A 20,617-nucleotide genomic window follows, 5' to 3' on the forward strand; every position below is an offset into this window, starting at 1 on the left:
TACAGGCAAGGGAACCCAAAACTAAGCCGTTATTGGGTCCCCAACGGCTAGTACAGAGGCTACCCGTGGAGTTTCCTTGCTAGCCGTTATTCCTTTTTTCCACGGAGCTTCGTGAGATCCCACAGAGTTTCATGCTCAGAGCTCCGTGGGGTACCAAAGAGGTGGAGGAATTCTGTTTTGCGCACTCAACTTGTAAAATTCATATATCCTTAGTTTCTTAATGGATTTTGACGTTCTTATTTTCTACGAATATGAGAAGAAGGTGATCTACCTATTAAGAATATTTAAAACTCATTTGAAAATATTTTAGAGCCATTATCATTAAGGGATTGGGCAATGATCAATTAAGCAAGTGCCAATTTGGATCCGTTTTCATTTCAAAGCATTCTTTGGCACTTGGGCTTTGGACTGAAAATTGCACTAAATTAATTTGAGTCCAATAATCGGTTGGGGACTCCACAATCAGTTGTCATAATCTAAAACAAACAGGACCTTAAGAGAGTGGGAATGAGAGCCAGGACATTTAAAGCCCTTGAAAATCAGGAATTAAAAAAACAAATTTGAAGTAGCGTATTCTTTTTTTAATGTTTTTAATGTTTTCTCATGCTCTATCCGCTTATGTTGTCTCAAGTCTCTCCCCTTCCCTCATTAATTGACTCCACCAATTGTCCACAGAATGCCAAACTCGCCCTCGGTATTTACAATTTAAAAAAAAAAATTAATGTAACAATTAAAAACAATGGTATTGTGACAGTTATTAGTCATAACCATGCCAATTTTATTTTATTTTTTATGACGTAGGATGTCATAAAAAAAAAGAAAAACAGGTTTCGTTTCGATACCTGCCTCATTTTAGGGTTTGATAGCAACACCCTACCTAAACTTATTAATATAGCCCATTCTGTGTTTTTAATTTTTAATTTTTAATTTTTCTTCTCTTGCATTTTTCCAACCTTTCTTCCATTTTTTTTGACGTACTATTTGCCTTTTTTTTTTCTGCAATGCATTGCACATGGGTCAAATGTTATAGTACATTTAAACGAAAAAAAATAGCCACGAAATATGCACTATGCATAAACATGATTCATTAAAAAAGGGAAATGATAAATGCACACACAGCTGTATCTATGACTGCAAAGGGGCTGATGTACTTCACATTTGAAGGAATGAAGTGATCTGATTGCCACGTACAATGCAGCTGGGTGTCCCAAGTGATGAAAAGGGGCGCATTTATCATTTCCCAAAAGAAAAAATGTGTACTTCTAACACTCCAGTGTTTTTATAGGGTGAGTGCGCGTGATGTCCAGTACTTTTTGATGAAAAGTATAGTGGAGCCCACTTCAAAGGATGATTAAACTGAGTTGGTAAGTCTCGTGATTGTTGCTCTACAACTGACACTTCATTCTTAGGACTAAATTTGCTTCTCTGCTGCTCTAAGAAAAAATCTGATTGTGTGCTCTGGCATCTACAACCGTAGATATGTGTTAAGATTCAATCATCGCTCTAAGACGTTGATTTATTTGTTTCAGATAGGGCTACAATCTTCTGTGATAATATAAGTGTCACATGCCTTGTCGCAAATCTAATAGTTCACACTTGCACTAAATATATTAAAAGCATGTTGCTCGAGGAGCCTTACAGGTTCTCTCTTCCTACTTGATCTCTTGATTTTGTTAACCTCAGGATAGTTTCTAGATACAGTTGCATTCTTTCTTTTCTGGGGTTGCAAGTGTCAATTTACACATAACTAACAACTTTTCTTCATCAGAAATGATAATTAAATAGATATATGAAAACGCTAGCCGCAACAAGATCGGCAGCTAGTTAGGAGGGTACATATTCAAATCTTGTAGTGGGTTTGTCAAGTTTCATGCCTGACGTGTTGTTAGCGAGTCAACACGTTTTACTAGCAAGTTGAGTGAACTCAGAATGAGTTTCAAGTTAAGAAAATTTAGTACCATGTCCAAAAGTAGGCTTGTGGGTTCTGCATGTATAAGGTCTTTCAATCTTTCTGTCTAATAGTTAACTGTATTAAAAGACTAGAGAACTTCTTGTTTCTTCTTTTACATTTATTATTTTTAATAGAGTACATGTAAAACTTTTAATAGCAATTAATAATAAGGGTACATAGATACATACTTTTCTTTTATAATATTTTAAATAGCATGAGGGCTTACACATGACATGCATCCCATTTCACTAGATTTTATATGATGAACGAGCGAATATGCTCGTATTCATCATACGATGGAAGTACCGCCCTTGATATTTGATCCAATGGCCGCATCTTAAAAACTGTGTTGCTGGCGGATCAAATATCAAGGGTGGGATGATGAACACAGGCATGTCTGTTCGTTCATCAAATTGTGACTGGGATAGAGTTTGGGACCCCTACAATCCCTGCTCGCCACCCAATTAACTATCATTTTTATATGGGATTTGCTAGGGACCATTGCAGAAGGTATTTTGGGGCTGTGAGAGCAGTCACCTCAGATGAATTCAATGAATAAGACAAAATCCATGCCTCTGTTGCTGCTGTCATTTTCATATTCAATGCGACAGCTCAATATTGTCATTTTCAATATATATATATATATATATATATATATATATATATATTATAGTCCATTTTAAGCTCCACAAATCATAGGGTTGGGATGATCCTATGGAGCTAATTTCTTTTGGACACCGTCTCTATGTCAGGGCCCATCAAATGAATGCTTTGCATCACCCAAATAAGGTGGGACTCATGTGTTTTTGGTCGGCTGACTAAAGAATGATCTCTAGTCGGCCGACTAGAAACACTTTCCTCATATATATATATATATATATATATATATATATATATATATATATATATGAAGAAAATAATACTACTCCTATATAAAAAAAACTCAATATATTCGGAATTAGAACCACTTAGTAAACATACATTGAAAACTTGATGGTTTCTCCCTCAGAGTTTTCATTTTCCACACACACACATTATTATAATATTTTTATGTAATATTACAACTTCTATATAAAAAAACTCAATATATTCGGAATTAGTAAGAAAATATAATTTAACAACTTGAAAACTCGACTCACTCGAAAGTGGGCCGAGTCATGTCAACTTGAACGAGTAAATGCCGACTCCACAAAATATTTTTGTGGAATTCATACATATATTTTTGCATAAACTATGCAACCCATGTTGGCTAGGATCAATTAACACTAGCTAGGCGGCTCTATGTTCAGACCTTTTGGAGTGGATTTTTTTTTTCTTGTCACTTTTCATGCTTGACGAGTTGTCAACGAGTCTATTTGTCTCACAGGTGAGTCGGGTCCACTTGAATGATTTTCAAGTTGCCTGGAACACTTCTAGTACTCTGAGTAGAAGTAGGCGGGTGGTTTGGACTCTCTGTCTTTTGATTTAATACTTAACCCTTTCAAAATATTTTCTATTTTGTTTATTTTTGTTCCTAAGTAAATGTAATCAATTTAGGGAAATGATAAATGCGCCCCTTTTCATCACTTGGGACACCCAGCTGCATTGTACTTGGCAAACGATCAGGTCACTTCATTCCTTCAAATGTAAAGTACATCAGCACCTTCTGGGCGTCCCAATTGATGAAAAGGGGCGCAATTATCATTTCCCTAAATTTAATAGCAATTAATAATTAATTAAGGTATATAGATAAATAAACATTGGGGTTTTAACAAAAGAAGTCTTCTACTTTGCTTCATTTGGAAAAATAGTCTTCTAATTTGACAATTTACAAATAGGCTTCATATTTGAGTGAGTTTTGCAAGGACATGCCATCAATTTGTGACCAAATACCCATGGGAGAATTTTTTTCACTCATACAAGACGAAAAATGTTCTAAAATGTGCAAAGATGAAAATTGCCTTGCAAAAGACCAAAATACCTGGTGATGTTCGGCGGTATGTTTTCGTAGGTTGGGTCCCACCAACTTGACTCAAACCCATGTATCAGGTGGGTCCCACCATTTTAGCTCATGTTTTGACGTGGTAGGTCCCAGATGGATCTCCACCCAATCCCATGTATAGGGTGGGGCCCACCATTTTACACCTCATGTTTTGTTGGGGTGGGGCCCATTTTTTTTTTCAACCCACGCGTAGCATGGGCCAAGAATGCTAGTATATATAGAAATGATATTTCCACACACTTATCAAAACATATCATTGAGCGTAATGGGGATTTTGGTCTTTTTACAAGGCAATTTTCCTCACCCGACCCGTGCCCGCGGCAATTTTCGTCTTTTTACAAGTGATGAAAAGGGGCGCATTTATCATTTCCCAAAAAATTAATATAAGGGTATTTTGCTCACAAATTGGCAATTGCACAGACCCAGCTTTTATGTTATTTTTAATTGCATTTGAAAGCTTTTTTAGAACTGCAATAAACTTTTGACAGCTCTTTAAATAGTAAAAGAGGGAGAAATTATCTGGCGGCTGCTAGGGGTGGTTATTCGGTTATAACCGAACTGAAATATCCGAAATTTGATAACCGAAATAATTTCGGTTATCAAATTTCGGTAACCTAAACCGAACTGAAATTTTTAAAAACTGAATCGAAACCGAACCTATAAAAAATTCAGTGGTTATTTCGGTTAACCAAATAGTGTGAGAAAAAGAGGGAAAAAAAAAATCTCGGTTTCGATCGGAGGGCTAGGATCATCCAATCGAAGAGCACACCCTAATTAAGCTGTGATCAATCAAATGGACGGTTTTGATCATCCTACGGAGTGCCCATATAACACTTTTTTTATTTATTTAAATAATGGTTTTTATCTTAATTTCAGTTAACCGAGTTTTTTTTTTTGAGATAACCGAAACCGAACCGAAAAGGAAAAAAACCGAACCGAACCGAACTCGGTTATAACGGAATAATGAACACCCCTAGTGGCCGCCATTTACATATAAAGGGCGGAGAGAGAGAAAATCAACCACGTTGATTTTTGATAAAGCTAAAACTCAGAAAAGGGAGTTTGACCTGGATCAAAAATCAAGGGGGAGGGTTTTTTTTTTTTTCTCTCTCTCTCTCTCTGCCCTTATTGTTTGACGTCGGCCTTGCACCATATAAAAACTCCTAAAAGAGGCTAGTGAAAATATCATAGCACGGTTGTGAATCTTGTGATGATATCATTTCCCTTTGTAAATTGTCAAACTAGAAGGATTGTTTTTGCAAATAATGCAGGAGACTTCTTTGCAGAAAAAAAAAAAAAAACCATAAACATTTCTGTGAAGTTTTAAATAGCGTGGCTGAACATGCTTTCCGTGCAATCAGTGCAACTCATGATATAATAAAACAAAAACTTAGTCTCTGTAGGCTACAAATGTATAAACATTTTCTATTTCTTTTCTCACTCTCACTCTTCCTGCCTATTTATTCTGGATTTCTGTTTCCAAAACTCACTCTCTTTACAGTGGCCAAAAATCTAATGGCATCTCTTTTGCCGGAAAACCAACTGGTCCACGACGTCTTTAACGCTGCCATGGCGGCCGGCGCTATTTTGTTGATGCTTCGGTTCTGGGAAGAAATGGCCAGGCTTGGAGTATTTGAATCCGTAATTGCGATCCTCTCTCTTCTTATTATTTTCCCTAACATACTTGTTTTCTATTCTATTCGTAGAATTTTTGTTCATTTACTTGATCTTTTAAATTTAAAAGCTTTAGGGTTGTGGAGACAACTCTAAGTCCCCATTTGCTTTGGATTTTGATAATTGATCGGGAGTCCAAAACTGATTGTCGGACTCAATTTCACATTTAATTTTGATTCCAATAATCAGTTTTGGACATGAATCAATCAAACAATCAGATCTTCCAAGATCCAATCTTATTCTAACATCATCGCATTTAAGTACATCTCTCGAACATGTTTTTTTAATCTCGCTCCTTCACAAATCCGTGAATGGTGGAGTTCTTGGCCACAAACAATCGTGACAGAGGGGGAACTAAAACTAGAGCGAGAGCAAAAGAATGAAAGGTAAATTAATAGCTATAGAGAAATTTACATCTATAAGGTATTTAATAGTTATAGAGAAATTTACCTGTAAGATTAATTGCTAGCTAGAGGAAATTTACATTTATGAGGCTGTTTCACCTCGTGAATAGGTGTGTCACCCTGAAATCAGCCTTTCACAGGAAATCAACCTTTCGATTTCATGTGAAGAGCTGAGATTAAAAAGGATATGTTTGAGTGAGATTAATCTCAGCCTTTCACAAGAAAGTAAACGGCTGATTTCTAGGGGGACACACTTAGTTGCGACGGACCTGAAACGAGTTCGATATTTAATAGTTAAAGATATATTTACATATATAAGGTTTTAAATAACCTTGGGGCTACCCAAATTTTCCTATTATATGATAACATATAAATTAAAGATCTAATCATCTGTATCATTTGAGAAGCTTTTTCATTCTATAGCAAATTAAATTTCTGTTTGAACAAATACTAGAAGCCCTTTATCTGCTATTGCTCTGTATGTTTGGGATTTTGAGAATTGATTGTGAGTCCAAAACTGATTTTTGGACTGAAAATTATGTTTAAGCCCAGTTTGTTTTTGATTTTGAGAACCGATGGTGAGTCCAAAACTGATTATCGGACTCAAATTTACGTTTAATTTCTCAAGTTCTCTTATTTGGTGAAGATTTCTTAGGCAATATTATTGATGATGTTTTCTAATATTTGGCCGCTAGTATTTTAAGAGCAAGATCGAAGTAATGTATGTTTGGTTCATAAAAAGATTTATGCTACCTGATATCTATAGGAGTACGTGCAACTCTGGGTCGATATTTTGGAAATTGGGTTGAGCTTTTACCATAAAATCAGGTTGAGTTCATGTTGATTCCAATTCATTTTTTACCAAAAGCTTAACCCGTCTGACCCAAATTTCACCCCTAGATTTTTACCCCTTTGCTACATTGATTTGTGTATGACCATGAACCGGCGCATTGCCGTTGGTTCCAACCATGATTGGATGATCCTAGCCACTTGATCAATGAGATGACTTTTGATGTTTTTTGGCGAGAGATTGAACTATTGATTCTTGCACTAAGTAATCTTACAAATAGCATGCACATTAGGCACGGGACCAAGTTCATTGGATACTCACTTTTTGTCTCATCCATGAAAATAACTATTGGGAAAAGAACCTAAAATCAATAAAAGTAGCAAACTAGCATTCAACAATTTGAAGTAGTCAAGCAAGTCATGCGTCGGCCAATATGAACCTCCTAACAAAAACATTATTTTATTTTCAAGAAATGAAACTCACACTCACTTGTTTTGTTAATACCACACCTCACTATATTAAATATTTTAACTGGCAGTTTGATTAGTCTCTCTCTCTCTCTCTCTCTAGGATTTGATAGGCAATTCTGCGGAAAGCCATTTCAGAGCTCACTTTTTGCTGGAGACAACAGCAACCTCAGATGATTTAAATGAATAAGACAAAATCTGTTAATAAGTGAGCTTGTGCGATTGTTCTCTCCTCCAAAAGTGAGCCGCGAAATGATACAAAAAAAAAAAAGAAGGGATAATTACACTTACACCTCCTCTAGTTTCTGACACATCCACTTCCACCCTTATAGTTTAAAAAGTGACAAATACACCTCTGTAGTTTCAATTTGTTTAAGGTTTGCACCCTCAGCTGAAGGTTCGTCCATAGATTGAAGGGTTAGGATGGTCCGATGGAGCTGATTTTTTGGGCACACCCTATCTATGTCAGGACCCATCAAATGAACGCTTTAGATCATCCAAATAATGTGGGCCCATACCCGAATCCAAAGCGTTTGGTAGTGATGAATATATTTGGCCTAAAAACTTTTGAATGGTTCATCTTTTTTTTTGGCAGAAATTTAAACTAGAAAAATTAACAGCCACAGATGAGGCAAAATTAAAAGCGGCATTTAGGTTTTAGGACTGGACATGAAAGTGACTTCATCCCTAAATAAGAAAATGGGGGGATTTTATCCGTTTAGGAAGCCACCTTTATGTCCAGTCCAAAAAGATACTTTGAATTTTGCCTCATCTGTGCCTGCTAATTTTTCTCATTTAAATTTCTACCAATAAAAGATGAACCATTCAATTTTTATATACAAGATCAACGGTCTTGATCTGACCAAAATTTGCCTTCTACCGATGATACTAAAAGTGAGTGTCTGTATAGTGGATAGTGGTGAAAGAGTGTCATTATCAAAACAAGAGAGTGGAGACACCATTTCTCCTCAAGTATGCTCTCAGATAGTACACATATTCTGACTAGAGTTGTTAGAGTAAAAAAATAAGAAACTAATCCCATGGCTGCAAATTTCTATACATTTTGTCACGTTCTTCGCCCCACCAATCTTGACGCTCTCTACTCCTTAAGCTCTCTTCTTCTTCTTTCGAATTTCTACTCTTTGAAATCACACGCCTCTTTTTTCTCCCCCCACTTTTCTTTTTCCACCCCCATATACATTCTCCGTTCACTCTCTTCCACGCCGGCCAACGATGGCCTCTATGTTGCCGGAAAACCAGTTTTTCTATGATGTCTGTGTCGCCGCCCTGGCGTCAGGTGTCGCTCTCTCACTGCTTCGTTTCTGGGAAGAAATGGCAAATGCTAGAGTATTTGAACAGGTTTTTTTCCCAAGTTACTACTACTGCTCCTTACTCTCTTCTCTAACATGCTTGTTTTATATTCGTATATTGTTATCCTTGGGTTCTATTTTATACTTTCTTGCTTGAATTGCGGTAAGAACGCTTCAATTTTTGGTGGGTGGATTGTTGGAATTGGTAGTTTGGATTGGAGTTTTGATATTAGAGGGAAATCGCGTTCTGGGTCGATTTGATTTTGGGTTTGAAATGAAGAATTTTGGATTTTGTTTTAGTGAGATGGGGTTTTGGGGGAACAATTTAATTTGACAACTGAACAATTTATAAACTCATTTGACAACTGAACTAATTAAATTACCCAAAAAATGGATGGAATAAAGTTGAATTTACTGTAGCAGAAAAGATGTATACACTGTTCTAGAATTTATGGAAAACAAATGGTAGAATGAAAGGTTGTGGATTGGGTCACTTGTTGGACATACTGTCTTTAAGGTGGATTTTGAAATTATGCTCTAGTAAGAGAACTGAGTTTCTACAACTAGTATACAATAAAGGTGTCTCCTTGGTTGTATACCTATGCAGCGCGCAGCAGAACACTATTTTGCTCATACAAAAATGAATAGATAAACGCACAATTCTGAGAAAATAGAGTTGTAGAGTGGCTTTTGATCATAGAGCTTCTGTTTTTTGTACACAGTGAGAGATCCTCCTCGCCTTGGTGTCGTACCTTGGCAGCGATAACAGAGTTGTGCTATCTGTCCATGCAAAAATAAAAGACAGAACACATAATTGATGCACAAAAATAGAGTTGTAGTAGAGCTTTTGGACGTGCGGTTTCTGTTTCTTGTAGAGGGAGAGAGAACCCCCTTGCTTTGGTTGTGTACTCAAGCAGTATGAACAGAGTTCTGTGATTTGGACTTGAAAAATTTGTGCATAACTTCTTTGTTTTAAATTAAAACAACATTTAAAAATATTATAGGCAAACCATGAAAATTTGTGCATCAGAAAAGGTATCTTTGGACTTAAACCTCAGTAGATGTCTTGAGCTTGTACAAGTACAGGGTGAACTGAAGTCTCGAGCCAAAGGCTTTGAATAATAAACCAAGTCAAAGTGTTCTATGATTTGGACTTGAAAATTTTGTGCATCAGAAAAGTTGTCTTTGGACTTGTAGCAAACTCATAGAAGTACTTGGTGAACTAAACTCTCAAGCCAAAGGCTTTGAGTAATAAACCAAGTCAAAGTGTTGCACGACAATAACACCAAGCAAACTCATATTTGGACAAGTTAGCATGTTTCAACAATGTGCATTTAACTTGTTTTTCCGTGCATTCTTTAGAAAAGTAACCTAAATTCTCATGAGAAGTTGCCCCACTTCCAAACTCATACAGGCAAGTTCAGCAACGGTTCCTTGTATGTATACACCCCAGTACCCCACTGATAATCAACTCTAGTATAGAATGCCTTACGAATATATATTTAACCTATATTTTTTTATAGGTAGCATTATTTACATAGTAGAGAAAGCCTTTGAGATTGACTCTATCTATTAATTAGAATATGATTTTTAAAATTTGCCTATATATGTAAATTTTTTAATCTTGAAAATTTTTTTGCTCAATTAACTTGTTTTCCCATTTAATTTAATTCTTAGGATTTCTTATGGTTCTTGTTGGTGATTTATTATTTCTAATCTTATCCTCATCCCTCTTGATGAATTGTAAACTAACTCTTTAGTTAGTCTTTTTGCAAATGAATACGCTGAGTTATCCTTTGACCTTACATAATCATTTATAATAGTTCATTATTGATTTGTTGCTTTACTAGAAAATTCATTCGAGGAATATTATTATGGTTTTTAATTGTGTGTTTTATTTGTTGTGTTTTCCAATTCAACTATGTAATCACAATGTATAGAAATTGCATGTACTGCCTTATCCCACAGTGGAACATCTATTAATAGGCTTCTAAGCCATTCTGATCTTTTGCCTTTTCCGATGCAAGAAAGCATACTCGTGGTCTTATATAACATGATATACCTAGGTACCTTAACATCCTAACTAAAGCATACTAGTGGTCGTATCTTAGGTCACAGGTGTAACACTTAGCCTACCTACATCGTAAGCTTTTGGTGTTCTATATGGTGCAGGGCAGATAGGGGAAGAGAAATTTATAGAACACAAGGATTTCTAGAAAATGCATAATTTTTAGGAATTACAGATCTGGGGTTTTCTGACGACAAGATGATAACATGGATTTCTGAAATCAGTTGTGGGATCTGCAAAATAAAGGAAAGAATCCTGTGTTACTGAAAAACAAGGAATTAGATAGAAAGGAATGGATCATAGGAACTCGCCACGTCTAAAAGGTATCTAGAACAGAGCCTCACCAATCCTTTAAAGGAGGAATGAAGGGTAGATACAATCGATAGAAATACAATAATAAGTAGAACATATTTATGACTATGAGAACACAAGTGATAAATAGCTAAACGTGAGGGATAAAGGGATAGAAAGATGTGTTACCATCTCTCTACCCTTCCGAGGCTTCTCACAAAGGGTTCCAGCGCATCTCACCATGGATTGAAGGAGTCTTATCTTGAAGGTTTGGGAGTTCCCACGAGCTGCACAACAAGTCCAACCAAACTTTTGTTCAATATTTCATTCCTTAAGTCGGTGGCCCTAGGCCTACAAAAATATAAATAGATTTTTCCCAACAACTTACTAAAATACTCCTATTCAAACTGACAGACTCATAAACAGACATAGTAACTTCTAAAATAAGAAAGGTTGGGGAATGAAGAAAGAATTCGACACTGTAAAAGAAGTAGCATAACCCACACATCATAGAGGAGAGGTTACCATTGTCAGGAGTTGCTCCATCAGAGCCATATAGAATTTTTAGCGGAGAGAAACAGTGCACTTACCAGTCAAGTGATAAATCACTCCATAATTAATTGTCCAGGGAGATGGAGCAAGACAAGCAAACTTGGCTGTACCATAAAGGTTTGATGAGGTCATGGATGCTGTGGTTTCTTCATGTTTTCCTATTATATTTATCACTCAAGTCATCCATAGGAGCTAAAACACATTAGCTTGAGTGGTGATCAAAATGGGCAAAGTAGAGTGATCGCTAGATGAAGAAGGAACTCTGGCTAGTTCTCGATTCACAGATAGAAGGGGAAAGTTTATTCCCTGCTGTTTGTCCGTGTTTTCCTCAACATTACCACCATGAGAAGGCAAATTGGCTCTCTGACCATTAATATATGCAACATTGTCCTTTTTATCAACTTTCTTACAATGAGTGTTATACTCTTTTTCCATTTAGTTTTCCATGGATGTCTCAAAATGTTTCTTTTGTCTGATTCACTTATGACAATGAGTACACTTCTTGGGTCCTTTTGAAACTTTATCACTACAATGATTTGTAGACCCTCTACCATCAGAAACCAAGGCTGACCTTTGTTAGGAAACCACTAGATTAAGCATGCCACTTCCTCACTTGTAACACAATCATAGGCATGGAAAAATGTATGGAGAACTTAATTAATGAGAACTTACCGTCTTGTGTTTTTATAATCCCAATTTTATCTTGAAAGAAATTCAGAGCCTCTTTTCCTCAAAAACTTACTATGGAATTCAGCATCTTTACTACAAGGGATGGATTGATGGTTCTCAACACTTCCCATTTATACTTTAACAAATCCCGAATCGATTTCTCCCACCGACTGAGATGTTCTATCTCTTGATGCCATTGGAATATCAAAAAACATGTTTTTTAGGATACATTTGATGTAAATTATCTTGTCCCTCCTTGGAACTTCAAAGGAACAATGATCTGCTACTAATTTCAAGTTCTATGAAATTTAAAAACTATAATTTGACTAACAGGTTTGTTACTTTTCCGTTCTTCGTACTTGGAATCATCGAAAGGAGGTTCATTTTTTTTTTCTGATAGGTAAGCTGGGTTTGAACCCCGACCTCCAGGTTGAAGAACACATCCTTGACCATTGATCTAGAGGCTCCATCCCTAAAGGAGGTTCACTTATCCAACCGTTGCAGTATGTAGTTTCGAATTTTCTTCCAAGATACAAGAGGATTGAATGAGATCAAACTAGGAAGTTAGTCCCATTCACCTTCATGAATATAATATAAGTTTAGGGTTTTCAACTTGATTAGGATATAAACCCCTCCAGATCCCAAGTCTTCAGCGTAGTATTGAATTTCCGATTAAAATCTCCCATATCCTCCTCAAACGAACTCAAAGTTCTGAAACTAAAGACCCAATAGAGGTTACTCACCTCTCCACGAAGCAACCTTAAGTGGAACGCAATTGGTGTTGTCAGCCCCGTACAATTCAGCCATAAGAGTCAAGTGAGTAGAAGATGATATGGAGAGCACCAAAACAAAGAGCTTATGTTGTATTCTATTGTGAGAGAATCAATACGCGATGACATATATACTAAAGGGGACTAAACCCTAATTACAAGTATGGCACTCAAAAAAAGTTATAAAAATACCATCCACACGAATTCCTTAACACTCGCGTAATGCTCCTTGGAACAGTTTTAGCTTGTTAATCAGCTGATTGCGGTGCTATATAGTCAATCATTTAGTAACACATCAGCTAAATCATCTTCACTAGGGATATGCACTGGAGTGATCTATATATTATTAGGTCTGGTGTCATTAATGATAGCTTTTTTAAACGAAGAGGGTTCACTGATACTCATTACGTGGTCAGCAAGGATCTGCTTGTGTCTAAGCTGATCGGTATAGTACCTCTCATATGGTTGTAGAAGGCATGTTCTATGGCTGGGCGAGGAAGCATCACCAGAGAAAATGCCCCGACGAATGTGTAGGGTAGTAGTGTTAGCTATCTCCACCTTACGCTCCCGTCTAGTGAATGAAGGATTATAAAAGTGGCCTTCGTCGGTGGATACATTGCATGAAATTTGTATGTTCGTTAATGAGAGGGAGTAGCAACAGAAGCCAAAATGTTCATATAGTTGTAAATTCTAATGTACGAAGCCCTGTGCTTGTTCCTTCCCTTGTAGTGGTGATATCAAGAACCTATGCAGGGACCTCTAGATGTTGTGTGGATTTGACACATGCAATGATCAATTGATATTTGATGTTGCCAGGATTCATACTCCGGATTATTCTTCCATTTAGGTTTCTTTGGATCCAGTCCTTCATTCTTCAGATAAATGGCAGGAGGAATTTTTTTTTTTTCGACAAGTGCTGTTACGAGGAATCATCAATCCTTCTAGAAGATCAAGTAGGCCCTATGTATGGGCTTTCCTAAAGAATCTAACCCTGCCAAAGAAGGTTGTTATCATTGGGAAGCTTGATATTAGCAAGTAGAGAGGATTGGAAAGGAAGTAGTGGATGAAAATTAAAGATATTTGAATCAGTGGCCATGGTATGGGGTAGATGACTAGTGAGGATGTAGGTGAGGGTAGTTACAGTGTTTTTTAAGAGTTCAATTGAGGGATTCAAATAGACAAGATTGAAGAGAAATAGGACTTGTGAGATGCGAATGTGAGAAGGGGAGAATATGAATGGCAAAAGTGACTGGGAAGGGGATTTGGGTTTTACATAGTGGATCACAAGTAGATGCCAGGTTATGCAGGAAAGGGAACTGTATGGAATTGTATGTGAGGTTAGTTCTTACCTTAGGGACTTCGGGTGGTGAGTGAAGGTAAAAAATGGGGTTTATGGAAAAGGAAAGGGAAAGAGGGGAGGTATTTAGGGTTTTGAATGGGATGTAATGCATTCTAATATAAACACATCAACCACATTCCATATGCAATTCGTATAAATATAATTATGTAACTCATACTAATATACATAATATATAATTATAAACCACATTCCATATGCAATTCATATAAATATAATTATGTAATGCATACTAATATAGTGTATCATTTATTCACTTATGATTTTGGCCTCGGTATGCATTTCGGTTTCGGTATCGTTTTTGGGGGCATGGAAACAGAAACATTTCGGTCGTTTCGTGTCGGTTTCGGTAGAAATTTAAAACTGTATGCACAAGCTGGGATTTTGGGAGAAAATATGTGGATTTGTTTATTATGTCCCTTTTACAGTAACAATTACTCATCACAAATATTATGGCCATATAGTAAATGCAGGTAGTCACAAAAACAGACCTTAACAGTTTTCCTGTCATTATTCTTTTCTCGAGGTTGGCATGATATAATGAAATAAAAATTATGTGGCTAAATTTGTTTTACCATTTTTTTGGTACATAAGTCAGTTCAGGCAGAGAAACATAACAACTATGGGACTAGAACTCGTGACCTTCCTCACAGAGGAGCGCCATCTACCACTCGAATGCTGAGGGTATTGGCAAATTTGGTTTACTAATTAAACTCCAATTCCTTGAATATTTCTATAAATCGTGCTGCAAAGAGAATCACCTATGAAATGATTCCTCGTGGGGATTGAAATGTGATAGGAAATCTGTACTTGACAAAACTTGTTATTTTCCTGGTAGCCATAAATCCATTTATCTGATATGTTCATTTAATAAAGGCTATTTACAATTTTATTTTCTTCAGAATCTAAATCGCCAGCTGTTGCATATAAGCATTGGATTGTTTATTTGATATGTTCATATAATAAAAGCTCTTTACTTTGTTTTTTTTTTCCAGAAGCTAAATCGCAAGCTGGTGCATGTAAGCGTTGGATTAGTCTTCATGCTTTTTTGGCCTTTGTTCAGGTAGTTATATGATTGAAAAAGCTGATTAACTATTCTCTTATTAAATCTGATTTATTTTCCTGATAATATTAACCATAAATTATTACAGTCCTGGACATCAGGCACCGGTCCTAGCAGCTCTGGCTCCAGGGATCAATATATTTAGGATGCTGTTATTAGGACTTGGAATTATACGAAGTGATGCTATGGTTAAGTCAATTAGTAGACATGGAGACTACAGGTTAGAATGCGTTGTGATCTTATTGTATTCAAGCAGTACATATAGGGAAATGATATCAGCACAACCATGTTTTAATAATTACACTAACTCATCTTGTCTTTTATTATTTAAAGAACTGTCAAAGGTTACTACAGTTCCCAAAAAGCTCTCACAAGCTAAATAAAAAAGAAAAGACAAGCTGAGTTTGTGTAATTATTAAAACATAGTTGTGCTGATATCAGTTCCCCACATATATTGGTCTTGCCTGAAGCATTTTTCCTGGTCTATTTGAATACTTTGCAACTTGGTTAGTTGAAGATATCTTAATCAAGTATTTTTCCTGTTTACTTTTCCCTTTCACGATTTATAGGGAACTTCTGAAGGGACCATTGTACTATGCTTGCACTATAACTATGGCTACTATGTTTTTATGGCGAACCTCTCCTATTGCAATCGCTACAATTTGCAACTTGTGCGCTGGAGACGGTATGTTGCTACTTTTTATACGATATCCATGGTACTCGGCATCAAGGTTTTAAATGTCAGTTTCGGCCACCACTGAAACCGAAATAAAATTTCTGCCGAAATCATGTAAAACTTTTGGCAAAAATTTCTTCTTGTTTTTTTTTTTGGTTAAATTCCACCGAAATGTATAAAATTTTGATAATTTCAGTGGAAATTTCGGTAATTTCAGTGGAAATCTTTAACATTTTGGTAGAAATTTTGTAAATAAGGGTGAAAAACAAAATTTTGGCTGAAATTTTTTATTTCGGTGAAATTTCGGGGAATCATGTAAAAATCTGACTCAATGTTCTTTCAGTTTCGGTCCACACGGAAACCAAAATATTTTGGCTGAAATTTCGGATTTCAGCCGAAATTTAAAACTGCGCTCGGCTTGCAAATGCCTAGTTGTGCAACATGTTCAAAAATTCAATAAAGATGAATGAAGGTTTTCTGAGTATGCTAAACTCAGCAGACTCGATACTTGGTTTTTGGCGTTTACTTACGTAACTTTCTAAACCTTGTTGATAGCATCCGTTACATATTTGGTATCAGGTTTTGCCGACATAATAGGAAGGAGATTTGGAAGGCAAAAGCTTCCATACAACCACAACAAGTCCTTTGAGGGAAGCATTGCGATGGCATCCGCCGGTTTTATAGCTTCTGTTGGGTAAGTATCTCTTCGTTACCTATCTGCGATTTGAATATGGTTTTCATTTCTTTCATTTACACCAAATAATATCTTGTGGGTTTGTAACAATACAGGTATATGTATTACTTCTCCATGTTTGGGTTTATTGAGAGAAGTTGGGGACTGGTTTTAAGCTTCCTTATTGTGTCTGTAGCTTCAGCAATTGTAGAGTCGCTTCCCATTAGTACAGAGCTTGATGATAATCTCACTGTTCCCTTGACTTCATTATTCGTGGGAAGCATTGTTCTTTGATATGTAGATTACAGAGAACTGGCTGTGGCTAATCTGAGAACTATTTTTGCGGTATGGAAATATGTAAACAAATTAGTGTTAGTAGTGTATCGGATTAGCACGTTTCAATCTAAAAGACTTATTGGTTCTTGTTCCAAATATATCATATCTGCAATTTATTTTACATTTGCTTGTCGATGGTTGATATATTTTTTTCTATGGTATAAAATAACAAGGGCTGGTATTTTAGATGTGCATTTGGGAGTTCAGCTGTTGTTTGGGCAGAATCAAGAAAAATTCCTTGGCGATCTCCTGAGAAAATCTGCCATAAACTGAGAGGTCTCAACACAAAACAAAGAAAAGCGAGGGGAACAAGGTGACCGAGAGGTCTCAACACAAAAGGAAACAAATAAAATACGAAAACAACACGAGAGCTAGAGATCCTTAGGAAGGGAGTAAAAAATCATTATAACATTTCTAAGAACACATTGGTCCATAGTGACTCATTTCTTGCCCATTCCGGCATTGGTCAATAGTGATCCATTTCTTGCCCATTCAGGCATTGGTCCATAGCGACCCACTTCTTGCCCATTCTAGCATTGGTCCATAGTGACCCATTTTTTGTCCATTCCAGCATTGGTCTATAGTCCCATTTTCAGAAGGATCAATATCTAAAATCGGTCTATGATCATCAGCGGCAACAACATCAGATTTTTCAATCCGCATACGTTTGAGGGGGCGTGTTAGAATATGTGAGATCTCATAAGATCTCATCAGTGGACCGTGTCAAGATCTCACCGTTGGATCATCTTATTATATTAGGCAAGTTGGCTAGTAGTGGTAACCTAGATAGATTAGGTAGTTTCGATTAGCATTTTCTCTTTCCATCATTAACTTGATTTCATTCCATTTTTATTGTGTAAGTGCTCTATATAAGAACACCTGAGAGTGGCATCTTAACCAAATCTCGATTATAGAGGACCAAATGTTGATAGTAACAAATAGTGAGGATTAGGATTCAACTAGGAGATGAGGGTAAAACAACCTTTAAAACTAAACAAGAGTTTTACAAATGGCTAGTGATGTTGTTTGGGCTTTCACACACCCTGAGTACTTACAATGACTAATGGATTTCGTGTTTGTGGTGATTAACGAGTTTTCGAACTTATTCTTCCTAGGGGTATTAGATTGTATATACACACTCACTCTATAGGACCCGCAAAATTGTTGGGACCCAAGTAGCACTCACCCCCTTAAAAGCTAGTCTCCTTATGGGGAGGGTGCCTAAGTCCTTATAAGCCCTCCAGATCAGTTGCTCTTTTCCGATGTGGGATCGTTGTTTTTTTGTGGAACCTCAAAAAATAGATATATAGTTTAGATAATCTTTCCTAGAAAATAAAAGTATGCCTTTTAATTCTCCTCCAATTCTCTAAAGCCTCCTTCTAAAGTCAAGCAATACCACAGCACGTTACACGTTCACACTCGAAATAAAAAGAACAACTACTGTTCTTCACTAATGTTGTGTGGCATTAATCATTACCTTTTATTAGCAAGTCTTCAGTTGGAATTCTTTGAAAATGACCTCCATTTCTTCTTCTTCTTCGAGTGCCCATTTGCATTGCTATTTCCCATTTCGTTGAATAGAGTTGGAAAGGCACTGCACATCTCTGCACTGCTTACCTATCTCCCATTTTCTTTTCCTAACTTGAAATGACATTTTCTTTACAGTGGGTCAATTTAAATGATGATATTTGCTGAAAGTTGGTCGACAATATCTAACGGGTTATCATCTTCTCACTAAACTTTACATTAAAAGATGGTGTATATACCTTTTATTCCATCTTTTACATGCCCGTTGTTCTAAACGATCCAACTGGTAAGCAACCTCTTCCATGGGTTACATAGTTCAAAAACTCTATAAATTGACACAGCCTGAAAGTTGGTTGTGTTGAGTTAACTCAATCGAGTTGGGGATCACTCAATAAAAACTCGAGTACTTAATTGTGCATCTATCCATCCATCTATACATGTGTCTGTGCTCCCTCGTGAAGAGAGAGAGAGAGAGAGAGAGAGAGAGAGAGAGAGAGAGAGAGAGAGAGAGAGAGGGCGAGTGACGTGGATCCATTAGGGCGCCCTTGTGGCTGGGATTCTGCAAGAATACCCTTCACTTTAGCATTCCCATGTGTATGTGTGTGTTTTACACTTTTTTTATTATCACACACACACTGGTTAAAATGCTTAATATAGATTTTATGTCATGTTTACATGTTTTGACTATTGATTGTTTCACTTATACTAAGTTGCAAGCGATTCTAGCCAACTCGGAATAGTTTTGAGTTGACTCAATGAGTTTTAGTTTTGTGTTATACACAAAGGTCATTTCATTGAAGGAAGCTAACCATGCGAATTAATGGACTTTATTATTGCTAGGATGTAATTTCTTATTTCTTTACACATTTTGGACAAGAATAAAAGTTGAATTTTGAATCTTTGACCTCAACGCTCTACATACTCAAGGGCACCACTATGGAAAGCCTTTGACTATCCATGTACTGTAGATTCATTCAGACAATTTGTAATGGGGAGATATTGCTCATCTAGAAGGTCAGCCATTGATTCGATATTTCTCTTAGTGGGCAACCATAGTTTGAGAATCTTGCTGGTCAAGTTGGAACTCGTCTGAGTCGACCCGACCCGACCCGATCATTAACTTGATGACGGGTCAAGAAAACCCGGCTACATTTCACTTGGCGGGTTTTTGCTGAGTCCTAATCGTTTGTCCACGCAATCACCTGGTCAACTTGACTCAGTGGCTCGCCGAGTCTCAATTTGGGTCTGGAAAATTTTAAAGAATTGCTTACGTTCAAATCTTCTGATTATCATCTAATGAGTCTGACTTTTAGACTACATCAGACCTATGGAGGGAGCATGTAGTGGATGATTTGGAAGATAATTGCATTTGATAATATCATTTCCCTCATTAAGAAAGAAGACTAAGAAAATTAGTGTTTATGAGATGCACTTATCTAAGGTGTCATTTGTATCCAGGGTAAAATTATTAATGGAAAGAATCATGCAAAAATTTCATAAAATAAAAAGGAATTCCAATTGAAAACTTCCAACAAAATATACATCCATTTCTCAAAAATGGGCCTAAAATTAGTTTGGGGTTTTTGCAAAAAGAGTCCTCCACTATGGACTATTTGCAAATAGAGTCGTGTAGTTTGATATTTTGCAAAACGAGTCATCGCATTTGGCAACGTTTTGCAAATCACATAATGCTAATTGTATCTGGACGGAATAAAAACGGGAGACCATTTTAAATTAGAAAAGGACAAAACTACCCTTTATTTCTAAACCGTAAACAACCGAATTTATTTCCTAAATCCAGTGTACGAGAGGGAGACAAAGAGACGCGGGAAGAGTGAGAGAGGGAGAGGCTTTCCCCATTTCCTCCGAGATTATACAAATTCATTTTTTGGATTTGCTCAACCTTAATTCATTCTCAATTTCTTGAGACAAGTAGATTTTTTATTTTACGATATGGTTTCCTACAAATCGACCCAAGTTCCATTCCCAAAACTAACAACTAGGGGTGTAAACGAGCCGAGCTGAGCCGAGCTTGGCCAGGCTCGGCTCGGGCTCGGC

The 20,617-nt window shown here is 36.7% G+C and overlaps 1 protein-coding gene across 2 annotated transcripts; it reads left to right on the forward strand.

Annotated features, from left to right (window-relative positions):
- Positions 1 to 5,305: 5,305 nt before the first annotated feature.
- Positions 5,306 to 17,130, forward strand: FOLK (Phosphatidate cytidylyltransferase family protein). 2 transcript variants are annotated; one of them, XM_077358111.1, is made up of 6 exons: positions 5,306 to 5,573; positions 15,280 to 15,347; positions 15,436 to 15,567; positions 15,917 to 16,032; positions 16,603 to 16,717; positions 16,813 to 17,130. In XM_077358111.1, the coding sequence occupies exons 1-6, from the start codon at positions 5,343 to 5,345 to the stop codon at positions 16,988 to 16,990; spliced, it is 840 nt and encodes a 279-aa protein (XP_077214226.1). In that variant the 5' UTR covers positions 5,306 to 5,342; the 3' UTR covers positions 16,991 to 17,130. The 2 variants fall into 2 exon arrangements, with proteins under 2 accessions (XP_077214226.1, XP_077214227.1); XM_077358112.1 differs by lacking the exon at positions 5,306 to 5,573 and adding an exon at positions 8,303 to 8,626.
- Positions 17,131 to 20,617: the final 3,487 nt, after the last annotated feature.

Source organism: Tasmannia lanceolata, unplaced genomic scaffold, assembly GCF_043159265.1.
Source record: "Tasmannia lanceolata isolate RefF3 unplaced genomic scaffold, GAP_Taslan_0.1 ptg000016l, whole genome shotgun sequence".
Classification (NCBI taxonomy): Eukaryota; Viridiplantae; Streptophyta; class Magnoliopsida; order Canellales; family Winteraceae; genus Tasmannia; species Tasmannia lanceolata.

Bases quoted from the DNA above. Each gene is read 5' to 3' on its own strand.
- FOLK (XM_077358111.1), top strand. From the start codon at position 5,343: ATGTATAAACATTTTCTATTTCTTTTCTCACTCTCACTCTTCCTGCCT. The intron at 15,568-15,916 runs GTTAGAATGCGT...CACGATTTATAG, and splicing joins AGTAGACATGGAGACTACAG to GGAACTTCTGAAGGGACCAT. The intron at 16,033-16,602 runs GTATGTTGCTAC...ATTTGGTATCAG, and splicing joins CAACTTGTGCGCTGGAGACG to GTTTTGCCGACATAATAGGA.